General features: G+C 38.0%; 2 protein-coding genes across 4 annotated transcripts in view; one reads left to right on the plus strand and one right to left on the minus strand.

The window, feature by feature from the left end:
* Positions 1 to 27,662, plus strand: part of IL6ST (interleukin 6 cytokine family signal transducer) — a 123,763-nt gene that overhangs the window by 94,345 nt on the left and 1,756 nt on the right. The window lies entirely within an intron of this gene.
* The window catches only part of IL31RA (interleukin 31 receptor A), a 91,703-nt gene that overhangs the window by 23,200 nt on the left and 40,841 nt on the right, over positions 1 to 27,662 (minus strand). For all 3 annotated transcript variants that reach the window (XM_072605613.1, XM_072605614.1, XM_072605612.1), the window contains exons 3-8: positions 27,305 to 27,413; positions 18,993 to 19,156; positions 16,026 to 16,177; positions 10,002 to 10,158; positions 7,128 to 7,210; positions 4,203 to 4,419 (exon numbers count right to left, since the gene is read on the minus strand). In XM_072605613.1, coding sequence (XP_072461714.1) covers positions 4,203 to 4,419; positions 7,128 to 7,210; positions 10,002 to 10,158; positions 16,026 to 16,177; positions 18,993 to 19,156; positions 27,305 to 27,413 — 882 coding nt within the window. The remainder of the gene's footprint in view (positions 1 to 4,202; positions 4,420 to 7,127; positions 7,211 to 10,001; positions 10,159 to 16,025; positions 16,178 to 18,992; positions 19,157 to 27,304; positions 27,414 to 27,662) is intronic.

Genomic DNA, 27,662 nt, shown 5'->3' on the forward strand with positions numbered 1-27,662 from the left:
CACAAAAGCTACATATCCATCCTGTAAATGCACATGTTGTTTGCTGGTTCAGCAGTAAGCCAGTTCTAGAGTCAGACTTTGTGTGCCTCTTTAGGAGAGAATATGTACGTATGGCCTCACATTCAAGCTGTGCTCTGAACAGTAAGAATGATTTTCTATTGAAAACATTCCACGAGGGCAGAAAGAAGAGACTAGAAGCACTCACTGGCCCCTGGAATCAAAGTCCCTCCTCCAAACAACCCTGTCCCCACCATGGACTCTGAGGACCCTCCACTAGAAAACATCCAACTTGACTTCCTGCTAAAGCTATACATGTTCCACCAACCACATCCAGAGGAAGCCTTAGACTTAGACTTACTCACTAACCCATGTTTATCCTATAAGAGAAAGAGGGATCTAGATGTGAATACACAGGTTCTTTCAGGATGATAAACACACTCCATTATAGAGGAAGCTGAGAGTCCTGTTTATAGAACACCACTATGGCGCTGCCAACCCCTAAATATGCTCCTGTACTCCTTGCTCTGCCAGGTCCTGACCTCACCCATTCATTTGTCTACACAAGTACTAGTTTTGAACCTCTATAAAAGAGGTAGAAGATCTAAGATGCCAAGTTCCACATCGTGACCAAGGGATGGTGGAAAGCAGGTACTACATCCACAAATCATGTGAAAGAACCTCATGCATTGAGTGGGTAGATTCTACTTGGCTCAGTTAAAGGTCATCAGGGCTCTAGTGTTTCAGGGAACCTGGTCATTACTTTGGCAACTTGGGAAATTCTTCCCCATTTGGGTCTTGACCAAACCTCATGTCTGTCCCAAGGTAATAACACTGGGTCCTGAGATGTGTTCAGCGGTGTTTCTTGGCTGAAATGAAGCACCTGTACAAAGCCACAAACATATGACCCTACAGTTGCTGAGAAGGGTAAAAGAATATTGAAGATAGATGTGACTTTGTGAACTTTGAAATATCAGAAGTCCAACCTAGAGTTTGTCATCCTCACAATCTCTAGGTGGTTGATCCATGCCCTACATGATCCACATGATCCAACTCAGCAGTGAATTGGACCAAGCTGCTGACATATCATTATTTGAAGGGATTTCATTTATCATCTATGCCACAATCAGGAAGGAAAAAAATGGTGAAGTAAATGTTTTGTAGTAAACACTTTAATATTGGACCCAGACACCAACGTGGTATCAGGAGAATGTATCGTAGTCTGAGAAAAGAGTTTATACTTCTATTCTTGTTATAACATCTCAGTAAAATCCCTTGATAAAATTAATTTGATTTAATTGTTTAAAACATACCTCTATAGCTTCCTTTAATTCCCAACTAAAATCCCTTCTTTTACTGAAAGCTTTCCCCAACCCTTCTTAATTCTAGTGCCTTCCCTCCATTAACTATTCCATTTTTCCTTTATATAGTTTGCTTTGTACATATCTGTTTGCATGTTGTTTTCCTTATTAGATTATAAACTCCTTGAGCAGAGAGATGGCTTTTGCCTCTTTTTGTATCATCAGTGCTTAACACAGTGCCTGGTACATAGTAGGAGCTTAATAAATGTTTACTGATTGATTAATTGATTGGGATAGTAATCATTGAAGAGTATTGATGATATAAAGAAAATGTTAACTATAAATTGCTATTGATATTAGGGAGAACATAATCGAATGGAGTATCCAGAAAACAGCATTAGAGCTACCAAGGGGTCCTGAAAGCTAGAAAATCCAATAAAGAGAGTCCCATATGGAGATTCTCTCCATTGGGTTCTTGCAAATGTGAAGGGCCTGATATTTGTCCCAGATGAGAGTCCATTTCTAACTCATTTAATAATGAACTAGAGGGACTTCATGAGGGACTTTAACACAACTTCTACTTGTCCTGACAAATGAGGTTCTCTCTCCCTCAAAGTTCTGGTTGGTCCTCGGGGCTCAGATGATGACAAACTCTAGTGTGGACTTTCACCCTTTTGAAGCTCATGAGATTTCAATCATCTTCAATATTTCATTTCTGTCAGAAACAGTAGAGTCACATGTTTGCAGCTTCATACTATCTCTGAGTGAGAGAGGGTCATACCTCTACCTCTTGGAGGTCTATATTAGTTCACACTACTTAAACACAGCCAGGAAACAGAAAAAGAATAAGGTCAAGCCATTTCAGAAGCCTTTTGAAAAACCTTTCCTCCATTTTTGGTAAGCGGATTAGAAACAGTCATGTTGTAATGCCTATCCATGTTACAAAGTTCATGTTACAAAATTCATGTTCCAAAGTCTATGTAGGGAACTGCATTAAGTCAAGAATAATGCTCATTCTCATAAGGGCTGGGGCTCTCATTGGCCAGTCCTCCATTACAGATTACATTTTGATTACATTTCTTCTACTTCATTAGTCATGAATTTTATTTTTTTAAGAGTTAAATCTTTTTTCTTTTTTTCTCTTTTTTTGGCGAGACAATCAGAGTTAAGTGACTTGTCCAAGGTTACACAGCAGTCATGAATTTTTAAAAAACTATATAGTTAAGTCATGCATATGGACATCCCCAGTGTACCATTAATAAGGGATCTATTGAATGAAAATACAGTAAGAAAAGGAAGAAAGTGTTTTCCCAGTGGGTAGTAGCTTGAGTCAAGATTCTCACTGGATAAACATCACTCTAGAGGCCAACAGCTACCATCTTCAAAAGAGTAGAATCGGGGAATAGAGGTTAAAGCTATTTGAGAATCCTAGAGATTGGTGTTGACCCATTGCACTCACTCCCTGGTATTGGGTGAATAATACAGTAGCCAGAGAAAGGATAGGACTGCCAATACTACTGGACCCTTATAATTGAAAAGGGTCAAATATCTGGACAAATTCTTACTAGCTGTATGACCTTAGGCAAGTCACTTAACCTCTGCTTGCCTCAGTTTCTTCATCTGTAAAATTGGGGTAATAATAGCACCAAACTCCCATGGTTTTGTGAGGATAAAAGGAGATAATAATTATAAAGAGCTTCACACAGTAACTGGCACATAGTAAGCACTAAATAATTGTTAGCTACATTACTATTATTATTATAAAACATTTGTATATTTCAATATATCATTATATATAATTTATACATGTATTTTAATATAATATATTTTGATAAATTGGATCTTCATTCCAAAAGTCTAAAAGATAGCTGTCTATCAGATTCCTAGTTCATAAATCATCTCTAGAGGCCTATATCCTATTTTTCTCTGTTCAGTCATGTCTCACTCTTCATGACCCCATTTGGGGTTTTCTTGACAAAGACGCTAGAATGGTTTGCCATTTCCTTCCCTAGCTCACTTTACAGATGAGGAAACTGAGGCCAACAAGGTTAAGTGACTTGCCCAGGGTCCCACAGCTAATAAGTACCTAAGGTCAGATTTTAACTCAGGTCTTCCTGACTCCAGGCCCAGTGCTTTATCCACTGCACCACCTAGCTGCTCCCTAAATCCTCAGATCTCTGTTCCTAGCTCTGATCAGCTCAGCACTAGGTCAATGTCTAACTTGCTGCTTTTGATTAGCAGAGTACTAGACTGCAGGAGTGTGGGGGATGGATCAGAAAAACCTGAATTAGATTAATGGAAATGGTTGCTAATTTCTAGCCAATTCTGTATATCCTTCTTGCTAGCTTTGTAATCAGAAGTCTCCCCATCATGAAGTCATTTTCAGTATCTTTTGAGGGTGTGTACCAATCGGCTCCTCCATCTAGGCAGTCATCCAGATGTCACTGTACTTAGAAATTAGCCCTCACCAATCATAACTCTTAGCAACTAGATGATGCTGTGGATAGTGCTGAGCCTGGAGTCAGGAAAACTCATCTTCCCAAGTTCAAACCTGGCCTCAGACTCTTACTAGCTGTGTGGCTCTAGGCAAGTCACTTAACTCTATTTGCCTCAGTTTCCTCATCTACAAAATAAGCTAGAGAAGAAAATGGCAAACCACTCCAATATCTTTGCCAAGAAAACTCCAAATGGGGTCATGAAGAGTTGGACACAACTGAAATGACTGAACAGCAATTATAACTCTTCTCTTCCCCATCCTTAATGCCCCCAAGACTTTTCATTCCCATTTTTTTCTGGGGAATAGATAAATTTTTATACATTTAAGTATAAATTCCCTCTGCTGTGGCTATTTTGATGGTTCAAGAGTCAGGAAAGTATTTTTTATTCTACATATAAATAACATACGTTTTTCATGAACAGCTGGTATTCTGAGTGTCGCCTCTGGAGATAAGCCATCAGATGTGTAGTACGCCACAGACACCAGGTAGGCACCACTTCCTAGATGGAATCTGAACTGTTGATTGGCTGTGGTCTCTTTTTTTTTAGCAGTAGCATCATTTTCTGGAAAGTACCAGATGTTGTAGCCATGTGTTTTCCTTACGTTTGGTTCCACTTCTGCCTCCTAGGCACAAATAATACTGAAACTACTACCAGAAATCGAGCCCAATGGCATTGAAAACAGTGACAAATAGATAGTCTGTGAAAGGGGAGGTGAGAATGATGAAGGATTTATGAGAATGATTCCATAATCAAGAAACTACCCTTTGAGACTAATTAACATAATGTGTTAGTTAATAAATATAGCACAATTCCTTTTAGGGTTGTAAGACACTTTGAGGGTATCCCCATTCGTGTGAGTGCTATAGGGGTCTTAGTCCCCACATCTAAAGGTACCCACCATGAAACCAAAGTAATTAATAAGTCTTAGGTCAATGTTAACAGCACCTTCTCTCTAGCCTCCTTTCACCCACTGCTTTACCCCCACCAATGGTTGAATGATCCCACAAAAGGTTGGCATAATCACAAAGGTATGGGAATGCATGCTGTTGAGGCCCTGGACTACCTCAGTCTTGTATAACCTTAAAGATGACCTAGGCCAGCCATATTACAGAAGGTCCCAAGCACAGATTGATTTCAGAGCTAATCCACGCAAAAAAAGAGAGGCATACTATCAAGGAGTGGTCCTATTTTGTGCTACCCAAGTCAGATCACATCTGGAGTATTCTGTTCAATTCAGGGCATCACATTTAAGAAGGGACAATTATATGTTGGAGTGCATTCAGAGTACGGTAACCAGGATCTTCAGGGCTCTTGAGTTCATGCCATTATGAGCACTGGTTGAAGGAAATTTTGTCTAGAGAAGATTTAGGGAGAAGGTAGTAGAGATTTGAAAAATTATCACATGACAGGAGGGTTTGAGCTCTCCTTGACACCAAAGGATGGAAGTTGCAGAGAGGCAAATTTAGGCTTGATGTGAGGAAAAAATTCCTAGCACTTAGTGCTGTCAAAAAATGGAAGGAGCTGTCCCTCCTCATGGGGGAATCCCATCTTGAAGCAATATAGAAGGGTATAGAATCAGATATACATTGTTTTGGACATACATATGTCCAAAATGTATATTTGCCTTGCTTAACAATGCTTATTCATTTCAAGGCTATTCTTTTTCTTTTTTTCAGTGTGTAGAGGGAGGAGGAAATTAGAGAAGGGCAGATGCTAAGAGTATTGCCAAATAGAGGTAAAGACGTTAAAACATTTAAAAGAAAGTGCACAGAAAAGAATAAAGAAAGGTCAGAAGACAATACAGACAAGCAGGGCAGTTTTGAAATTACACACTGAATTTATCCCATGCTTTTAAAAAGTCAAATTGTGTTGTACATAAGAGAAATTCATGGTTTCATATACAATCAACTTTTTCTATTATATTTTGTATATAGAGGCATTTGTTAAGTACAGAATTTTTTTAAAAAAAATTTATAAATAAATGAAGGGCTCATGAAGTCCCACTTGCCTAGAGATATTTTTTTCTCCCCCCAGGTCATCCTGACACAAATCTGAAATTCTCAACATTAGAATCTCCTTGCCATTAAGTCACTGTCATCAGAGGACCTCCTCCCCACATTTCAAAAGCACCAATGTCACCTGGGAAGGATAACATGAATTCATTAGCCAGGATCAATTTGTCACACTATCAAGTTCCTTCAGTGATGGAAAACAAAAGCCAGTTTTGACAAACAAGGGATACCACACAGGAAGGCAATCACCAGGGCAAAACTAAAGCAGAAACAAAGAGGGAAACACAAAAAGAAGGACATCATCTACATCACAACCTGGGTCTGGCCCTTCTTTGCTCTTTCTCAGCCTTATGTTGTCCTGAAATAGGCACACATGTTAGCACGAATTTACAGGAAATAGCAGGGCTGTTCAATAGTTAGAGGTTTCCCAACAATGCTGCTTCTGTGCCGGTGCACATAAATCCCAGGGTCCCAATAGACCAATTCTACAATACATGACTCCATGATATTCCTATCATGCTGAATGCTCGTCATGGATTAGATTTTTATACTCATCAAAGTAAGTGGCAGCATCCACTGAATGATGACCTTTACTCATCCCAACAGCATGGGTGGTACAGGGAAGCCGTTAAAGTTGTCATTACCCTTCACTTTCCGTTACTGACTATAAGTAGTAAGTCTTCATCTCCCATCTCACTTACTCTGTCTTCTCTCTTCCTTCTTGTTTATTCTATCTCATTCTTCCTTTCTCCTGCCTCCTCTTTTCACTGTCTCCTCTCTTTCCTGTCTCTTCTCTCTCTTGTAACCTCTCTACCATGTCCTTTCTCCTCATCAGTTTTCTCTATCACCTCTATTCCACTGATGTTACATTTTTTCTCTCTTATCTCATGGTCTTTCCCTAGAAGAATGACTTGTTTTGAATTGTTCTTTTTAGAGACAGAGCTGAGTGATATTTCCAATACTCCCAATGATCAACCAATTCATGTGTTCCTAAACCAGTGCTTCTCAAACTAAAAGGTAGAGGGAGGTCCCAAGGAGGCTGTGACTAGCGAACCACTAAACTGTAACAAGGACTTTGTTTATGGTAGATAAATTGTGGGCTACACTGTTGAATGGAATGAAATGGGTTCTTCAACATCATGGGTACTGCCCACAGTGCCCATGGGTACTGTGTAGGGGTAGATAGAATTCCTTCTGGCTAGAAGAACAATTGTGAGCTTTGGAGGATTTCAGGAGCCTTTTGGGCAAGGGAACATGAAAAAGATTATGAAGTTCCAATACTCTAGGGGAACCCAGAATGGAATATGAGCAGCATTACCTTCCACAACAGTTGCACTGTCCTCCTTCCATCAGGCTGGGCTGGTCCAAGGACTCTCCAGAGGTCCAAACTGGAATTTGGAGCTGTGAAAAATGAACTAAGTATGAGATGAATGGCCTTCCCAAACATACCCTTGCCTCATCAACTATTAAGTCGGGCAGGAAATTACAGTACATGAGAAAGACTAGAAAGAATGCACCAGGCTGCTGCTAGGAGGAAGCCATTTGGAAGCTTTTCATTGTGTCTGTGCATTTGAGGGGACTAAAGTCAGAAGCGTAGGAGCAGAGATGAGAGTGACTTCAGTCTGTCAGGGAAAGAAGTTAGTGGCCAGCTAGTTCTCCATGCATGTGAACGAGAATCCCCTCTACATTGCTTCCAGATGGGATTCCCCGATGAGGAGGAGCAGCCCCTTCCATTTTTTGACAGCACTAACTGCTAGGAATTTTTTCCTCAGATGAAGCCTAAAGTTGCCTCTCTGCAACTTCCACCCTTTGGTGTCAAGGAGAGTTCAAACCCTCCTGTCATGTGATAATCCTTCAAATCTCTACTATATTCTCCCTAAATCTTCTCCAGACAAGAGTCTCATTTCCTTCAACCAGTGCTCATAATGGCATGAACTCAAGAGCCCTGAAGATCCTGGTTACCCTACCTGAATGCACTCCAACAAATGATCGTCCCTCCTTAAATGTGGTTCCCAGAATTGAACAAAATACTCCAGATGTGATCTGCCTTGCGTAGCACAAAATAGGATCGCTCCTTAATATTATGCCTCTCTTTTTTTTCTTATGACTCATATTTCCTTTATTTCTACAAAATAGTGAAAAATCATACTCTTGCAAGGAAAAAGTGGTAGTTTAGGGTTTAAACAAGTCCTTCTGTCTTGAAGCATCTATTTTGAAGGCTTGGGACTGGTAGCCTTAGACCCAGCTTCATTGGCTCAGTGGCCTTGAAAGACGAGATCAGTTGGCTTGGGAACCTTTCAATCACTGGGCTTTGTGACCTTAGAATCTTGGTAACCTTGGGATCAGACTTGATGACCTTTGTTTCAGACATGGTTGCCTTAGGATGAGATTTGGTGGCCTCAAGATCAGATTTGGTGCCCTTGGTGCCAGACTTGGTAACCCTGGGGGTTGGTGGGCTTGGCAGACTTAGAGTCAGTGGTTCCGACAACCTTAGAGTTAGGCTTCATAATCCTGGGGCCTAGGCTTTTGGTGCTGGTGGCCATCTTGGGGCCAGAATGCTAGGTGCCTTGGGGATCTTAGGCCTGAGGAGTTTGGCCTCAGAGGCCTTGGTGTTCAAGGCCTTGATGGCCTCTTCTTGGGCCTTGACAGTTTTGGCATTGTTAGTCTGAATCTTCATGTGCCCCTTCTGTGTTTCTTGGCAAAGCAAATGTTTCTCAGAAAGCTGGGGTCAACCCTTTCCGAAAGATTCGAATCTCTGTGACCTAGGTTTCTGGATGCCATTTTTTGTGCCATTTTCATGATTGGTTATGGATCGTTTAGTTCTTAGACAACCATCTTTACACTGCCATCTACACTAACAGCCATTCCATGGATTTAAACAGGCTGAGACCAAGACAGAATAAGAGGAGGCTACAGTTCCTCTTATAATAAGGCCTAATACTATTGATTCCTATTGAACTTTCAGTCTGCTAAAACATTCAGAAATGTTTCAGATGAATGGCAGCATACCCATGCTTTCACCATCTAATTTTTAGGATCATAACATCATAGGATCATAGATTCAAAGGTGAAAGACACTTTAGCGACAACTAGTCCAAAGTCTATATTTCATTGCTGAGGAAGCTGAGACCTAAAGAGGTTGTGACTTATTTCACCCAGGGAATACAAATAAAGTTGGATTTGAACCCAAGTCTTCTGACTCAAGACTTATCATACCATGCTTCCATGTAAAACAAAAAAAATTGTGCTTAAATTTAAGACTGATATACCTACTAAATTCTATCCTACTAAATGAGCTTTTCAAAAACTTCACACAATAACAGCTCTTCTTGTGGTAGCAAAGAATTAGAAATTGAGAAGATGCCTATCAACTGGGGGATGAATGGTTGAACAACTTGTGGTAGATGAATGTATTCTACAAGAAATGATGAGCAAGAGGATTTCAGAAGAACCTAGAAAGACTTACATCAACTGATGCTGGATGAGGGGAACAGAACCAGGAGGACATTGTACGCAGTAAGAACAACACTGCAAAGACCAGCTTTGATAGACTTAGCTCTTCTCAGCAATGCAAGGATCTAAAACAACTCCAAAAGACTCATGATGGAAAATGCTTTCCCATATCCAGAGAAAGTACTATGGAGTTTGAATGCAGATGGAAACATACAATTTTCTCTCTTTTTTGTTTTCTTCTTTCTCATGGTTTTTCCCTTTGTTCCTGCTTCTTCTTTCACAATATAACTAATGTGGAAATATGTTTAATATGATTGTACAGGGATAGCCTATACCAGCTTGCACACAGTCTTGGGGAGGATAGAGGTGAGGGGAAAAAAATTTAGAACTCAAAATCTTATAAAAGTGAATGTCAAAAGCTAAAAATAAATAAATACATTTTAAATGCTTAAAATTTTAAAAAAACATTCATATAGATGCACACGTCCAAATCTGTGTCATCTTGTGTCCTCACCTACCTAACAACTGTATATATATATATATTAAGTCTGATCAAAGTTCCTTGAGAACCAGATAAAGGTATAAACCAAATAAAACACTTGTAGAATCAGAGAAAGGAAGAGACATCCAAGGCCACAGAGGTAAGTGAGAGAGCTGCGATTCAGAGCCTGGTCTTCAGCCTCTTAGTATTGCATTCTTGTCACTGAAACACATGGTAGTTAATAAAAGATCGGCTTGCCTAGCCCCTCCGTTGTCCCTATTCTCTCTTCGCTCCAGCTGCTCCAGAGCTCCGAATCGTCCACACGGCATTGCATGGACACAGCATATTGCCGCAGAGGCCGCAGTCCAGTGATATTGTGTGGTCTTTCATCTTTCACACTTTGGCTAAGTAGCTTCTAAAGAAAAAGACAAAAACAACAAATTGGAAAAGAACCATAGATTTGCCCCCAGTTTCTTCAATTTGTGAACTCTTCACCTTCCTGCCTTTCTATTACCAACTACAGAACTGGGAAAGGTTTCTTTCTTCTTCCAACTAAGAAAATTCACGTTAACAACCACCATGTGTCCTGAGAAAATATCATACACATATGCAGCTCCATAATCTTACCAAGCAATTTGTTCAAGAGTATGCAGGCTGGATTTATTCATTCGTTTCTCATGTCCCTTCATGGGCATAGGATCATGCATGCTAGAGCTGGAAGGGAACTTAGAGGTCATTTAATCCAATAACCTCATTTTAAAGATGAGTAAACTGAGACCCGGAGAAGCCAAGTGTTTGCTCAAGGTCATACAGGTAATAAGTAGCAGACCTGGAATTCAAATTCATGGGCCCTACCACCAAATCCACCCCAAGTGTTAGCTCTTAAAGCTAGTGAAAAATGGCCATCTCAGAAGAAAGGCATAATTATTGTGACTTAGAGGGACAGTCAGAGTAGAAACTATGTGGTGATTTTGGGTAAGAAAAAATGAAAAAACTTTACACTTCTGTGGCCTGGGAGTGAGTTTCCATTGTTGGTCAGGAAGACACTGAGTGGGCTGAGCATAGGTTGATTCCTTTGTTGACTTTTTCCTTGTGTACTCAGAACTGAGCCCAGTGCCTAATATATGGTAGGTATTTAATATTTATGGATTTATTTAAGAGTTTACTCTTTTTGTGTATGGGCATATACAATTTCTCCCAAAATGAGGTCCCAAAGAGTTGGACACAACTGAACGGTAACAACAAAAATACCATTTCCTGAAAATGTTGAGTAAAAAAGGTTAACAATAGATAATATTCATTAATATTAAGATTTCATTTGAAGGTTTACAAAGTGCTTTTCTCCCACCAGCCCAGTGAGGTAGGAAGTACCGTCTCCTTTCTACAGGTGAAATTTGTGAAATTCACACAGGTCACGTAATCAAGGCTTCAAAGCCAGGTCTTCCAACTCCAATGCCAGCATTCTTCATATTTTTTTTACATTAAACTCATATAAGCAGTTATGAAAATAAGTTCTTGATAATAATGAAAGGGATATATTTGGAGAAGTTTTGGAAGACTTGATACAAAGTGAAATAAGTAGAACCAAGAGAACTATTTATACAGTATATGGGGATGTATATGGGGGAAAAAAGCTTCAAAGGAGTTAAGAACTCTGGTCAATGTAATGACCAGTAACAACTACAAAAGACTGATGAAGGAGAAGTAATGAATTAGAGGTGAGAGGTGAGATGTAGACATTCCGATGTATGAATTTATTTTGCTTAGGGAAAAACAAAATATTTTTTTTGTAGGGGAAGGGATACAGTGGAACAGGTAAGAGAACTGGGGAGATGAATGAATGGATAGTGATAGTGACAGGGAAAGGAAAGGAGAGTAAAGAAGAGGAGAGGAGAAGAATGAAAGAAAGGGAAGAAAAAGAAAAGAAAGGAGGATTGGGAAGCGAAGGCAAGGGAAGGTGAGGGAAGGCAAAACATACTGCTCCTCCTGATGAACTAACTCTTCTCAACTGCCAGAGATGATTTCCTCTTGACTACTAGAACTCTTCCTGCCTAGACTGACTCCCGAGCTAACAATTTTGACTTTTTTGTTTCTGACTTTTCTTTTAAAAAATATAATTGCATTAGTTTTTCCCCTTCTCATTCCCTCCTCCTAAAATAAACAATTAAAAGGGGAAAACCCTAATAATAAATATACATAACTAGTTAAAACAAATTCCTAGATTGAGCATGTCCAAAAAATGATTATCTCATTCCATATTATAAGCCTATCATCACTTTGGCAAAAAGTGGGTGGCATCCCATCAACTGGGGAATGGCTGAACAAGTTGTGGTATATGAATGTGATGGAATTCTATTGCACAATAAGAAATAATGAGAAAGCAAATTTCAGAAAAACCTGGAAAGACATACCAGCTAATGCAAAGTGAAATGGGCAGAATAAAGAAAACATTGTACATAGTAACAGCAACATTGTATGATGATCATCTATGAATGACAACTCTTCTCAGCAACACAATGGTCCAACACAATTACAAAGGATTCATGAAGGAAAATGCTATCCATATCCAGATAAAGAACTGATGGACTCCAAATATAGATTGAAGCATATTGTTTTCACTCTATTATTTTTGTGTTTTTTAAATTTTGGTCTGTTTCTTCTTTCACAACTGTGACTAATATGGAAATATGTTTTACATGACTGCACATATATAACATATCAAATTGCTTACCATCTTAGGAAGAGAGGAGGGAGGGAAGGGAGAAAAATTTAGAAACAAAATCTTATAAAAATGAATGCTAAAAATTGTCTTTACATAAAATTGGAAGAAAATAAAATACTATTTAAAAAAAGAGGTAGGTATCATGCTTCATCTTGGGTCCCCTGGAATTGTGATTTGTCATTGCATTGATCAGAGATCTAACATCTTTCAAAGTTGTTTTTCTATATGATATTGTTCTAGTTTCACTCACTCCACTCTGCCTCATTTCTCCAAGTTTTTTTCTGAAACTGGTACAGTAGCATACTATTAAATTCACATATCATAACTTGCTTAGATATTCCCCAATATGTGGGCACTCCCTTAATTTTCAAAATTTTTCCACTACAAAAAAGGAAGTAGCAATATTTTTATACACATTGGTCCTCTTTCTTTGATCTTTCTGGGGTATGAATATAGTAAGGCTATTGCTAGGACAAAGGATATGCACAGTTTAGTGACTTTGGGGGTATAGTTACAAACTGATTTTCAGAATGACTGGACCAATTCAAAGCTCCATCAATAGGGCATTAACATGCCTGTTTTCCGAAAGCCCCTTCAACATGTCATTCACCTCTTTTTTCATCTTTGTCAGTCTGATGTGTAACCTCAGAATTGTTTTAATGAAGGGTTGAATTCTATGGTCTCAAAGGGTCCTTCCAGTGCTAAATCTATCATCCTATCATCCTATGTCAGAGTGAAAAGAGACCAAATGAAGACAGTAAATATATATAGCTTTATTAAGGAGTTTGGCTGCAATTTTTAGTTGATTGATTATTGATTAGAAAGGGATAAGAAATATAGCATGACAGTTTGAGGTGTGGGAAGGATTAAGTAAAAGTTTGGGCTGGGTTTTGTTTTGTTTTTTTTTTTAAGAAGGGGAGGGGAGGGTGGAACTTCAGTATATTTGTAGGTAGCAGGGAAGAAACAAGGCCACAGGAAAAGAATGAAAATTAACAAGAGAGGAGGAATGATAATATGGACAATCTGCTGGAATTAGAAGGCAGAGGATCAAAGACTCAGACAGAGGAGCTGCCCTTGGCACAAAGAAGGGCCTTCTCTTTGTCAGAGACCAAAAGGAAAGAGAAGATAGAGGGGCATAATGTCCAAGAATGAATAAGGTTAATGTGTGGATAAGGCAGCTCAGGGCAAATGGCCTTTGATTTTTTTTAGTAAAGGCAAGGTCTTCAGCTGAGACAGTGGAAGAGGAAATGCTATGGGAGGTTTGAGAAGAAAAGGTGGTGAGTAGAGGGAGGAATGAAAGAATTGCATCCATATAGAGTGAAGGCTCCACTGAGAGTAGAAAACAATTACTCAACAAATGATTTACAAACACGTGCAGAACTAATTCTGAATAATGTTAATACTTCATAACCCAGCACATTAAACACATGGATTATCAATTCCACTGGGCTACAATGCAGACCCCAACCACACACACATTTCTGTAGCATTCCAGATAGTGGCTCTCTCACCTCCAACTTCATCACTTTTCTTCTTTTACCTTTCCTACCATCTCCTAACCCTCCTCACCCCACCCCACCCCATTCCTTTCTTAACACAGGTGCAAGCACTTAAGGCCCAGACAATTACAATGGCCTTCTAACTGACCTCCCTGACTCAAGTCTCTCTCTACTTCAATCCATCCTTCCATCAGATGGTAATGTGATTTTACAGCAATGTCCATCTGATCATGTCACCCTCTCCTCCCCTATTCAATAAACTCTAGTAATTCCCTATGACTTCCAGGATCAAATATAATTAATAATAATAACCTATAGCACCTACTAGGTGCCAGGTACTGTGCTAAGTGCTTTACAGTTATTATCTCATTTGATCCCTACAACAGTCCTGGGAGGAAGGTGCTATTATTAGTCTCATTTTGAAGTTGAGGAAACTGAGGCAAATAGAGGTTAAGTGATTTGCTCATGATCATAAAAATCTTCTGTTTGCTCTCTAAAGCCCTTTAAAATCTGTCCCCTCCTACCTTTCCAGTCTCTTATATTTTATTCCCCTCCACATACGAGGGATGGTGGCCATCTTGCCACTCTTCAAACACAACAATCCGTCTCCAGACTGGATGTTCCTCAAGCCTAGAATGTTCTCCCCCACAACTCTGTTTCCTGGCCCTCCCTGACTTCCTTTAAGAATAAATTTAAATCTCACCTTCTACCAGAAGACATTACTTGTACTTGCCCCTCCATCCAACCCTTCTATTATTGGTGGCCTCTCTCTGACAGTCCATTTGATTTGCATTGTATATATGGTTAAAGTTATATGTGGTTGTGAGACAGACAAATACTAGCACACTCTTGATCAGGTCAGACAGGAAGAAAGCTTCAGAGGGGTTAACAATCTTACTTTATTCTAGTCTAGTCTTCTCACAAGGGTTGCTGATAATGGGAGCATCAATTCCTATAGCATTCCCTAATCGCCCTTCTCTCAGGGGCAGGTGAAAAGGGGGGAACAGCTACCTCTACGTCTTGATGGGGTCAATCGCGACAGGCACAGCTTGTACATTCTCCTAAATTCCCTCACGCCTCAATGAGGGCAAACACAGATTCCCCCTAAGCCTTGATGGAAGCCAGGCAAGGCACACACAGCATTCCAGCTTGTGCTTTCAACCCTGAGGGTTCCCCATTCATTGACCAGTGCCCACCTGCTTCATAGGGCATCTGACAAAGGAGGCACATTGCCAGCAATTGCCTCCAATTGTATGTTACCTCATCCCTCTATTTCACTGCACAGTCGCAGTGGATATTTATAATTTAAGCACCAACATTTATATTATTTATCATTATATAATGCTGAGCAAGTGTCATGGAGTTGTTCTGAACCATAACCATGAGAACTCATATCTCATACCTGGTAACAAGAGAATGTTGTGGCTATGGATCCTGAGAAAGTAACTCTAAGAAAAAATAACAAAAATCTACTTTACATACCCTAAAATCTACCATACACTAAAATCCACCTTACTTACAAATGGTATATGGTTATATATATGGTTGTATGTATGGTTATTTGTGCATTGTCTGTTCTGTTTGCATTTAAGGTCCTCAAAGGACAAGGACTAAGATTTTGCCTTTCTTTGTATCCCTGCAACTAACACAGTGTCTGGTGCATGGTAAATGTAAGAACTTCATCTGTTTGTTATTGACCTATGTTATTCTTATGCCTATAAGTGATTTCATCACTTTTTGGCCTGACATAGTGTCTTCTCAGAATCCAATGTTGTGACTAAACTAAGAATCCCTGTACTGACTTCTAACAGGAGCTCCTGGGCTCATTTCACAAAAGGCAACAACAGCATATTTTCCCATTAGAAAAAAGCCAAAATGGAAAAATGGGGCAGCACGGGGGGTGGGAGGGAAGAAAAGGGGGCAGGAGAGGGAATTCACCATTCTCTGCCAGCTACTTTCAACATAAAGTCAGAAAGTTCCCACTGTAGACATTATCTGCTTTTATCCAGGCTGCCATTCTCTCGACCACTCTGAAAAGGAGTTTCATATGATGTGACTTACCCAGTTAGCACTATTCACTCTCCTGTATCTCAGCTGGCATACGTATGACTTTGAATAAGGTACCCCCTCAGGTTTTCTCCATGCTACTTCAAGCATATCTTTAACACCTGGGATTGGTTTCACAGTTAGAATGGTAGGTGGCTCTATTTTCACTGAAAATAAGAACAGGAACCATAAAAAATCATATGTACAAAGGGATGAGAAAGCACAGCCAAAGATAATGCAATTCAAATTCAAAAATATTTTCTGAAAATTGACAGATCTTAGGAGTTTTAAGCCCACTATCAGTACATATCCTAGACAAGGATGAGCAAAAGGGATTCAGGGAGGAGAGAGAGAGGTAGGATACAATGCACACTTTCTAATGGAGCACCCCCTTCTACTCTAAATAATGGGAGACTTTATATCTTGTGTAAAAGAGAAAAGAAGAAGCGAAACTCAAGCAACTCATTAATGGACCAATTCCTTAATCTCCCTCCAATTTCATCCTCATTTCTTGAGATAGATTATATTTCCAGGGAGGTGATTTGAGCTTCTCAATCTACATTATAATAACAAATTCCTGGATAAATGTAATCATCCTGCTAGAAGCAGCTGTATTATTACCAGCTCCTAAAGTAAAAATGCCCTGAAGGCCAATCTAACTACAGGTTCCTTTCAGTCATATTGAGGACCATTGTCATTAGGGATCATGATTTGGTAGAGATAGACTTGATTGACCTCTTAAGTCTCTTCTAACTTTAAGTCTATGACTGCTAGAGAGGAGAACACCAGCCCCTCTTAGAGAGGATGATGATTACATTGTAAAACAAAGGTCATCAATTACATTCTTTCTGACATCACACATATGGAAAGCCTTGTCAGAAATCTGAGAAAGCAGTGGCTTGGTCAATGAAAAATATTAACTGAGTCTGACAATATATTAAATATTCCATACCCACAGTCCCCTACTGCTGCAAAGAATGAAGGGAGATGCACTTTCTTATCTCATCTTCAGGCACAAGTTTGGCCATTATATACAGAATTAAGTTTTAGATTTTCTCTTTTCATTTAAATTGATGAGAGAAAGATAGAGACAGAGAGAAAATTTCTTGCTTCTGCGTCCTTCTCTGTGCATCAGTTCATTTAAATTTTCCCATGTTTCTCCAAACTCTTCCTATTCATCTTTCTTTAAGGTATAAAAACATATTTCTGTAACTATACCATTGACTTATTAAATATTTGCATCATTGTCAACTTTACCAGTTTTCTGGAAATATATGACAGGAATCTTGGAGGTGATTTGATCTATATTTCTCTTATTATTTAGACCAGAGTTTCTTAAACTTTTTCCACTCATGACCCCTTTTCACAGTTAGGCAGCTTTCCATGGTGTTGCATGGCCCAAGGGCATACACAGTGCAGAGTGCACATGCTTTATGTTCAGAACCAAGGCTACCATGAAGTTGCCAATGCAACATGCAACAATGTCAGAAACATTTATTTTAGATAGATGGATAGATAGATATTCATTACAATTTGATTTTTAATTAATTTTTGGTTGTTGTGCATTCAGAAACCTTTTAACATTATCAAAATTTTCTTGATTCAAGAAGAGCTGATTTAGACCAGTCTTTCACATGGTTATTAACAATTTCCAAGTCTTTTAAGAAATGCTTGTTCCTATCTCAAGACCAAAGATGACCAACAGTTTCTCCCCTCATCCTTGATTTTGTTACTGCAAAAGTTTTTCAACATCAGGAAACAAAATTTCTGTTATTTTAGCCTTTTGTGATCACCTCCTCCCTTCCTTGTAGCTGTAAATGGTAAATGATCTGGCCCTTTACTAATTTCTTATGTTGTGACTTAATATTAAAGTTGTATACATAGCATACTGATCTTATTATAGTAATATGGCATAAGTTGACGGTCTGAATTTAATTTCTGCCAAACTGCTTTGCAGTTTTTATGACAACTCTTCTTAGATAGAAAGTTCTTCTTTGAGTAATTTACACTATAAAAATACAAGTTGTTATGATAAAAGTAGACTATTTTCAAACTTCCTTAAAACTTGAAATAACTCACTTGGCATATAAAGGAACAAATTCACTGGCATATAAATAAGTAAAATAAATAAGACAAAGGAGTTTTTATCTCATGCCAAGGCAGATTTAGCGAGACTTCTGCTGGTAACAGTTAATTAGCCCTCAGTAACAAAATTTTTAAATTGAGATTCTTCCTTAAAAAATTCCAGAAGTCAGAATTTTCACTAATCCAAACTGTCCTTCATTCTTACTATAAATTAGACCATGGTACATATGCAAAACAAAAAATGCCATGGACATCTGTGTGAATGAAATCATTTGTTCCACAGATGTGTTAGAAGTTAAGAAACATACAATCTATTTGAATTTAAATATATGAATATTTCCACACTATTTAAAATGTTAGCTAACATTTAAAATATCATAGTAAAGATTAATTCTCTCAAGGGACTGAGAAAAGCAAGAATTAGTGAGAATTTTTTTTTTAATTTGTGACAACAAGGGATGCCTCATTATGCAGGAGAGAAGGAAGGAATATATTTGGAAATGAAGGGGATATAAAAACATAAAATACTAATAAATTTAAAGAAAAAGTTTAAAAAGACAAATGGGAAATATGAGAAAGAATGGAGAGTTTTACCATCTTCTCCCTTCCATATATTCAAGGAAAAATTCTAGTTCTTGGTACTTTAAGCATAATTAATCCTAGAGTAAAGAGATGGGAGTCACTGAGAATAGTTTATTTTTGTTCTGGGTTTTTTTCCCTATAGCTGCTCTTTTGATTAGAGTTTTTGTTGTGCTTTACTGACAAGTCAGTTTTCCTGTGATATAGACAGCAGCAGCCATTATGCATCACATCCTCAAGCTGGGCTTCTATTTGCTCTATAAGTATGAGACAAACACTTTTAAAGTAAAAGTTTTTATGTTACCAGCTGACACTCACCTATCTTTTCCAAGCGCCAAGAGGTTACCTTAGACTTGTGCTCACCAAAACTATTTTTAGCTTTCACCTCAATGGAATAAGCACCAGGATATATCAACTTTGGGAAGAAGAAAGAGCATGATGTACGATTCTCACTTGTGCAAGTGTCGCGTTCTCCAAGTGCGCTTTAAACACAAACATGATTAGACATGAATTTAATTACCTTAAAAGGATAATGTGGTTCAAAATCAACCACATTAATAACAAAAACAAAAAACACAATTATATCAACAGACACAGACAGAACTTTGGACAAAATACAACACACATTTCTGTTTTTTAAAAAATATTAGAAAATAGAGAAACAAATGGACCTTTCAATAATATGGTAAATAGTAACTATCTTAAACCATGAGTGTAATCAAAAGGGATTACAGACTGCACAGTACTTTCACTTTAGATTTGGATCTTAAGATACAATGGCACACACTCAAACAAACTTAATAGGCAATTAAGTTTATTTAACAGTACTACAAATAGTGAAAGTTAGCAAGTGTATACATATAAATAGTAGTTAAGACAGAGCAGAGAAAGAGAAGAAATACATCATCAACCAGGTGAGCTCCATCACCTGACATGACTGGGGAGGCTTCAAGGGACAGGCTTCAGGGTCCTGGCTGGGAGAATCACAGAAGTAAGTATCACTTCTGAAACAAAAGACCTCCAAAAATCCCTCTCCCATTCTGTCCTTTTGTACATGTAGCTCAAGGGAAAAACGATCATAGAACAAAAGTGGAACTTGGCCAAAGTTCCAGATGTCTGTTTTGATGTACGTGCTCCAGAACAGGCCAGGTCCTTGAGCTTGTACACATCCTCCATTAAGGAGGTTTCTGACTCTGAAGATGAGGATTGTTTTGCCTTGGCTACATGGTTCGTTAGTTCTTCCAATATTTCAGTGCTCTTTCCTTCGGCACTCCTAGTTATGCATATCTACTTTAAGTTACATTCTTTATGTCAGATCATGTGGTGATCATGCAAGAGGCTGGGGAGAATCTCCTCAGTTTCCCTTACAATGAACTAGAATTATATGTTCTGGTGATAAACAAGAGTTATTGCCAATAAGATCAAGAGTAAAGAAAAAAATGTCCGTTGTCGTTGCTATTATTTAATATAGTGTTAGCAATGACAACAAGACAAGAAAAAGAAATTGAGGGAATAAGAATAGGCAAAGAAGAAAGAAAATTATCCCTTTTCACAGGTGATTTGATGATATACATAAAGAATTCTATAGTCAATTAAGACTAAAGTAACTAACAATTTTAATAAATTTGAGGAATATAAAATAAATTTACATAAATCATCAGCATTTCTGTGTATTTCCAAAAATATGAACCAGGAAGAGCTACAAAGGAAAATTCCATTCAAAATAACTATAGAAAGTATAAAATCCTTGGGAGTCTGCCCACCAAGGTACACACAGAAATTAAAAGAACATAGCTACAAAACATTGATTATGGACATGAAGACAGACCTAAATAGTTGAAGAAATATTAATTGCTCAAGGGTTAAATGAGCCAATATAATAAAAATGACAATACTACCTAAGTTAATTGACTTTTTCAGTGCTATACAAATGACTGCCAATGGATCACTTGGGCAATAGCTGAACTGTGCTACATGAATGTGATAGTACACTAGCATGCCATAAAAATTTATGAAGGGGACAATTTTAGAAAAACTTGGGAAAATTTGAATGAATTAATGAAGTGAAGTGAATCTGAACAAAGCAGCAAGAAGAGAAAGGGGAACAGATAAGAAATATTGTGATTAGACTGAAAAAAAAACTCAGCAATTGTTTGGCTAAGGCAGGGGAAGTAAAGGAAGAATTTAGGATAATACTGAGGTTGCAAACCTGGGTGACCAAAAGGATGGTGGTGACCATAACATAAATAAGAAAGGGTAGAGGATTGAAGAAAAAGATAACTGAGTTCTGCTTTAGACATGTTAAATATGAGATAATAATGTTATCTATAAGTAGACATATCCAGAAGTAGATTGGTTCAATACAAGGAAAACTATAAACTTGATATACCACATTAATAACAAAAATTATTTTAAAACATAATTATATCAATGGATGCTTTTAAAAGTGCTTGACAAAACCCATTTCTATTATTTAAAAAAAAAAAAAAGAATAAATGAACCTTTCCTTATATGACAAATAGTGTACTTCTAAAACCAAAACCCAATATTACTTGTAATGACTGTAGGTCTTTCCAATAAAATCAGGAAGAAATCTAAGCTGTGAAGAGCCATACAAAGAAATGTTCCAAATCACTAATAATTTTAAAAAATATAAATTAAATCAACTCCTCACACTCATGGAATCTGCAAAGATGACCAAAAAAATAATAAAATGAGAATTATTTTAGGTGCTGTGGGAAAACAGGCACTTGAACATACAGTTGGTGGAGCTATAAATTGATCTAGCAATTCTAGAAAGCAATTTGGAACTATATCCCAAAATCACTAATTATATATACACCCATTTACTTACCAATATGCCTTACTAGGCCTGTGCACCAAAGAGATAAAAGAAACAGGAAAAGAATCTATATATACAATAATATTTAAGGCAGTACTATTTTACGGCAAAGAACTAAAAACCAAGGCTGCCACCATCACTTGAAGAATGGATAAACAAACTATGGTATATGAATGCAATAGAATATTATTTTAGGCAGTTAAGTAGCATAGTAGATAGAATGCTGAACTTGGAACTGAGAAAACCTGAGTTTTAAAGAGTTTTTTCTCTGACACTAATTAGCTGTGTGACACCAGGAAAGTCACTTAACCAAGGCTCTCTCAACTTCATTTTCCTCATTTGTAAAAAGGAGATAAATAATAGCACATCCTTCACAGAGTTACTGTGAGGATCAAAGGAGATTAAAATGCTATGTAAATTTAAAAAATGCTATGTAAAGACTAGCTATCAATATCATCACTTGCTATAAGAAATTAGGAAAGAGATGGTTTCAGAGAAACCTGGGAAGACTTGTATGAATTGATCCAGAGTAAAGTGAGAAGAACCAGGAAAACGTGTACAATACCAACACTTGAAAGAAAAGCAGCTTTGAAAGACTTAAGAACTGTGATAAATGGCATGACCAATCACAATTCCATAGGATTGATGACGAAATATGCTACCCACCTCCTGAAGGACTGTAGGTGCAGAACAAAACACACATTTTCAGACATACCTAATGTGGGAATTTGTCTTGCTTGACTATGTGTATTTGTTGCAAAGGCTTTGGGGGGTTTTTTGTTTTGTTTTGTAATTGGAATAGAGGAGTTGGGAAAGAAAGATTAACTAGTAATAGGGTTGCCCAAAAAGAAAAAAAAAGTCACTGAAGCAATCAAAAAATGCACAAAAGAGAGTAGGAAAACAAAAAAGCTAGAAGACAGCTTTGAAAGTTACATATTGAATTTATTGTATCCACAAAAGGAAAATCAAGATGTAGATAATAGAAATTCATGGTTTCATATACAATCCTTTTTTCTGTCTTACTTTATATGGAAATGCTTATTTTCTTTGGTGTTTGTTTAGATCTTTTTATTTAATTAGGGAGGAAAAATAAGAGAGTGGGTAAAGGATATTCACTCACTGAGGAACTTCCCATAAGTCCATGACTGTTGGCAAAAGGCTCAACTATATAACCAAACAAAAGTCATGGAATGGAAAAGTTAAAATCCTCATACATGGCTTACTATCTTCCAAGAGAACAGTTTTACATTGACAAAGTTCTATCATATGTTACTATGCTTGCATACAATACGCTATCTAGTCTTTCAAATGAAAAAAAATAACTTTTCAGTGAGGTTATATTTTGATACGTTTTCCTTTCCTTATCCAAGAGGCTGTGTATACAGGTCGATCTCAATGGCACAATGCCTAATATGAGACTTGGGATGCAAATGTTCCAAATTAATAAAATAAGAGCAAATCTATCATAATCCAACCCTCCCCGTGACCTTCAGGACAATCCACTTTGCTTGTCCAGTTACTGTAGTGAATTTGGAGGCACAAAGGAGCAGTGGTTTATCTGTCAGCATCTTTTTAACTATATGAAATGTATCCTTTCACTAATCTTAAGTAAAACTGTTTTTATTGCATTGATCCATGAGTGACTCATTTCATTCCAGCCCTGAGCCTGAGTCAGTTAGTTGCCTTTGCATAATTTATAGTAATATCTGATTAACTAATTCAACACTGAAAATAATACTTCAAGTACAAGGGAGGTCACACTCTAAGATATATGTAGCTCTGCCCTACAGATATGAGATTTTGAATTGAGGAAAGGTTGCAAATCAATACCACCACCCTTCACTTGTCAAAATCCAATACACCCACTAGGTCTTCAGGACAGTCTACAAAGCCTTTTCCACACCACCCACCCAAATCTAGCACCGATTTATGGCCCTTGCCTTGGATTGAAGTTGGGAGATGATGTATTTGCTGCAACTCTTCAAGGAGTACTGGTTACAGCAACAGAATGAAGAGCTAAATGTTCTAGGGTTGCTGAACTTCTACGTAAGGTCAGTACAGAAAACAGAATCAAAAAAGTCTTCCAAATCCTGAAGCTTACCTTCTTCCAGGATCATCCCTGCAAAAAATAAAAGTAGAGAAGTTGCTGCTGAGGCTGCCCTCTTGTGAAGCCCATTTGAAAAATGTATCATGACTGTTTAAAGAGGCTTCTATACTAGTTATTATATCGGTTTGAAGATATATGCCAATAGTGTCTTTGTCTAGACCAATTGGTTCCTGAAGTGTGGTCCAGGGACTCCAGGGGACCCCAAAACCCTATTAGGGGTGTGTGAGGTCAAAACTATTTTCATAATAATGCTAAGACATTTTTATTTCTAATTTGGTAAATATTGATAGATATAACCCACATAAACAAAAGCTTTGGAGGGTTCTCAATAATTTTAAAGAATATAAAGGGGTCCTGAGATCAAAAGGTTTGAGAAAGACTAGTCTATGCCAAGTGACACTCCAGTTGTAGAGGTCACCAATAAGAAATCCCTAGTTGCATGCTAGAGTCTAACAGTACACACGTCTAAAAACATGAACGTGTGCCTCCTTTTATTTTTTGCAAGAATAAATTATTTACAAATTTAATAAAAATTTTTAGCAAAATTAAAAATTATATTTAATTAAAAATAGAAACAATCTTTAGTTTGCTTTCATTGCCAAAATTCCTACTAATTTAAGAAAGGATTTCAGTGTTGTTTTTTAAACAATTCTAAGCTGGGAAGGTGGAGCAATCGATAGAACTCCAGTCCTGGAGCTAGGAGAACTCAAGTTCAAATCCATCCTTAGACTCTCTCTATGTGACTCTGGGCAAGTCATTTAACCCTGTTTACCTCAGTTTACTGATCTGTAAAATGAACTGGAAAATGAAATATCAAACCACTCCAATATCTTTGCCAAAAAACAAAACCAAAAAAACCCAAATGGGGCCACAGAGAGTCAGATACAACTGAAACAACTCAACAACAAAATAAGAGATTGGAGGTCTCTGGCCCTGCCAAAATGATCTATCTGTGGCTGCAGAAAGTTTAGGAGCCACTGATTTATGTGCCTCAGGAGAACAAGATTTCAGTTTCCCCCTTAATGGAAAGTACTACCTGATAACAAATGCATTTGAGGCAAATGGTGAAATAACAAGAACCCCAAGGTCTGGAGTCCAGTTTTGACACAAGTTGTATGAATATAGCCAAGTCACATGATCTGTCAGGGTATTAGAGACCTGAGGAAGAGACTTGAGATACCATCTACTCCAACTTTTTCACATTACAAATGAGGAATTTTAAGTCCAATGAAATGGCTGGTCCAAAGTCATAAGGGTAACAGAAACCTGACTCAAACCCAGATCTTCTGACTTTCATGACTCTTTCTACACTATAGCTGCCTCTGTGAGCCTCAGTTTTTTTATGTATCTACCTCGCAAAGGGAAGAAAGGGGGGGAATGTTTTCTAAATTTTAAGTACCACAGAAATGTAAGATGATCAATGCAGTCACTTCTAAGCAAAAACATTCTGTTATAATTTGTTTCCCTACCACAACTGTGCAACAAGTGAATGTCAGAGCTAGAATTCCAAGTCGTGACGTGCTCCTCCTACACCAAACTGCCTGAATATAATTTTTATCACATATGTGCAACTATCTACAGAGGAAATAGAAAGAAAGATGAGCACCACAACCTGAATTATTACAAGCAAAGTTTTTAAAGGCCTCCATGTTAGCTCCAAGCTTCTGAGAAGGACAGGGACAGATAAGAGATAGGGATGAGCCCTTATTGTTTAAGGAGCAGGAAAGAGGTGGGAGAACCAGCATGGCAGACTAGAAGGAAACAGTACTGACCAGCAATGCAGTTGGGAAATCATTGGGAAACCAAGAAGAAATCACAGCGGGTCATCTCTCCTGCTCATGATCACAAATTTGACCTTTAGACAAGTGATCAGGACAGGAACTGTGGAACAACAATGGTCTGGGATCATAGACTCCATGCCCAGAACTCAAGGTAGGCCAGCAGTGCCTGGAGGTTCAGAGCCAGGAGTGTCCTGCAACTACTTTGCACAGACTTGTGAGAGTCAATTGTTAAATTTTCATTTAGATAGATGGATAGGTAGATAGGCAGGTAGACAGAAAGACAGACAGATAGTTAGATGGAAATGAATATATAGGGGCAGCTAGGTCAGTTCAAATCTGACCTCAGATACTTTAGTAGCTGTGTGACCCTGGATAAGTCACTTACTCCTGTTTGTCTCAGTTTCCTCATCTGTAAAATGAGGCTAGAGAAGGAAATGGCAAACCATTGCAATATCTTTGCTGAGAAAACCCCAACTGGGTTCACAGAGTCAGATACAACTGAAAAGACTAAACAAGTGGAGATGAAGACAGAGAGGTAGAGATAGAAGATTGTAAGTGGTAGAGAGAGAGATGATTGGTAGATAGATGATAAATAAATATATACATGAAAGACAGGGGATAGTTTGATAGCTTAAAGATAGATGATAGAAAAGTAAGTAGATAGATGATAGGTAGACAAAGAGAGATAATAGATCGTGTCACCCTCATTAGACTGGAAACTTTGCAAAGGCAGAGGCGGTACTTTATCTGGTTTTCCTGGAATCTTTTAAGACTTAGCTCAAATTCCACATGTGGCAGAAGTCCTTTCCTGGTCCTTCCTACTGCTAGCACCTTCCTTTTGAGATAACTTTCCATTTACTCTGTATATATATTTTTATGCCCAAAGTTATTGCCATATTGTCTCTCGCATTCAACTGTAATGTCCTGAAGGGAAGGGAATGTTTTTGCTTTTCTTAATTCCCCAGTACTTTGCACACAAAACTGAATCATAGAATGTGAGAGACTCAGTCCAACCCTCCCACCCCTTTTACAGATGAGGACACCAAGGTCATCGAGCTGATTGGTGGCAGAACTGGTCTGAGAGCTTAGGTCTCCTGATTTCCAAGTTCAGGGATCTTCCATCTTTCCATCATATTCTATTCCATGAAATACTCATGGTCCAACAGCCTCATCCTACTTAGCATGGGTTGCTATCTTAACCAATATGATATTCCTATCTCTCTTTGGATGCTCTTCCTGTCAGGGAGGACACCAAATTCCTTATATCCTAGCTCCTGACCACTGGACAACAGGCAGCATGACATAGTGAATGAGGTGCCAATAGTTGGAGGTAAGAAGTCTTGTGTTCTTCCTCCCTCTGTCACTTACTTGCTGTGTAACTTCAGACACATCACCTAATTTCTCTGAGTCTAAGTTTCTGCATCCATAAAATAGAGATCATTAACTGTCAATGGTATGTTGTTAAGTATTTAACAATCAGCTGTCTGAAAAAATGAACACAGCAAACTTTTAAGTTTAATCTGCATTATTAACATTTTCCCATAACTTTCTTAAGTCTAAACAATCAACAAAACAAGAAATCAAGACCTGATTTGTAGCATTTTGTGATTTCTGAGGTGTGAATGCTCACTCCAAAAATTTAACAATTAACTCTTAAGAGCTGGTTCAAACTGAAAGCTATAGTGGTGATCTCATGGGGTTGTGGTAAGGCTCTGATGTGGTAGCATATATAAAATGCTATATAATTCACAACATGAGTCACTTATTCTCATTATGTGGTGTCCTGAGTACCAAAAAGCTATAAGAAAGATAGTATCTTACATCTCAACTGACTCATACCTAGAATGAATGAAGAACGTTCAGTCCCTTCTCCCATCTTGCAAGCCCATCTCATACTTACTTAGTTCTGTGGACAGTGTAAATTGTAGGATAGACTTCTTTTTCTGAACTCCAAGTACAAGTGAAATTCTTCTTATAATACAAGATGCAGGAAATGTTTTCTGGCTTCTCTATAAATCACATGAAAACAAAGGTAATAAGAAAAGATAAATACTGTCCCCACTGTGTCTTTTACTGAAAATGCGTAGCTTGTGTATTTTTTCCTGAAGTGAATGATGCATGTAGTGATGGGTGGAGACCCAGAAAAGTAAAGAAAAAGAAGAGAGAGTCAGACTACAAAGCTGATGGCAATTGGTATGAAGAGTAAAAGTTTTGCTCTCACTTTGCCCTAGAGAAGTCCCCAAGAATTAGAGAATTCT

This window comes from Notamacropus eugenii, chromosome 4 (assembly GCF_028372415.1).
Source record: "Notamacropus eugenii isolate mMacEug1 chromosome 4, mMacEug1.pri_v2, whole genome shotgun sequence".
In the NCBI taxonomy this organism is placed as follows: domain Eukaryota; kingdom Metazoa; phylum Chordata; class Mammalia; order Diprotodontia; family Macropodidae; genus Notamacropus; species Notamacropus eugenii.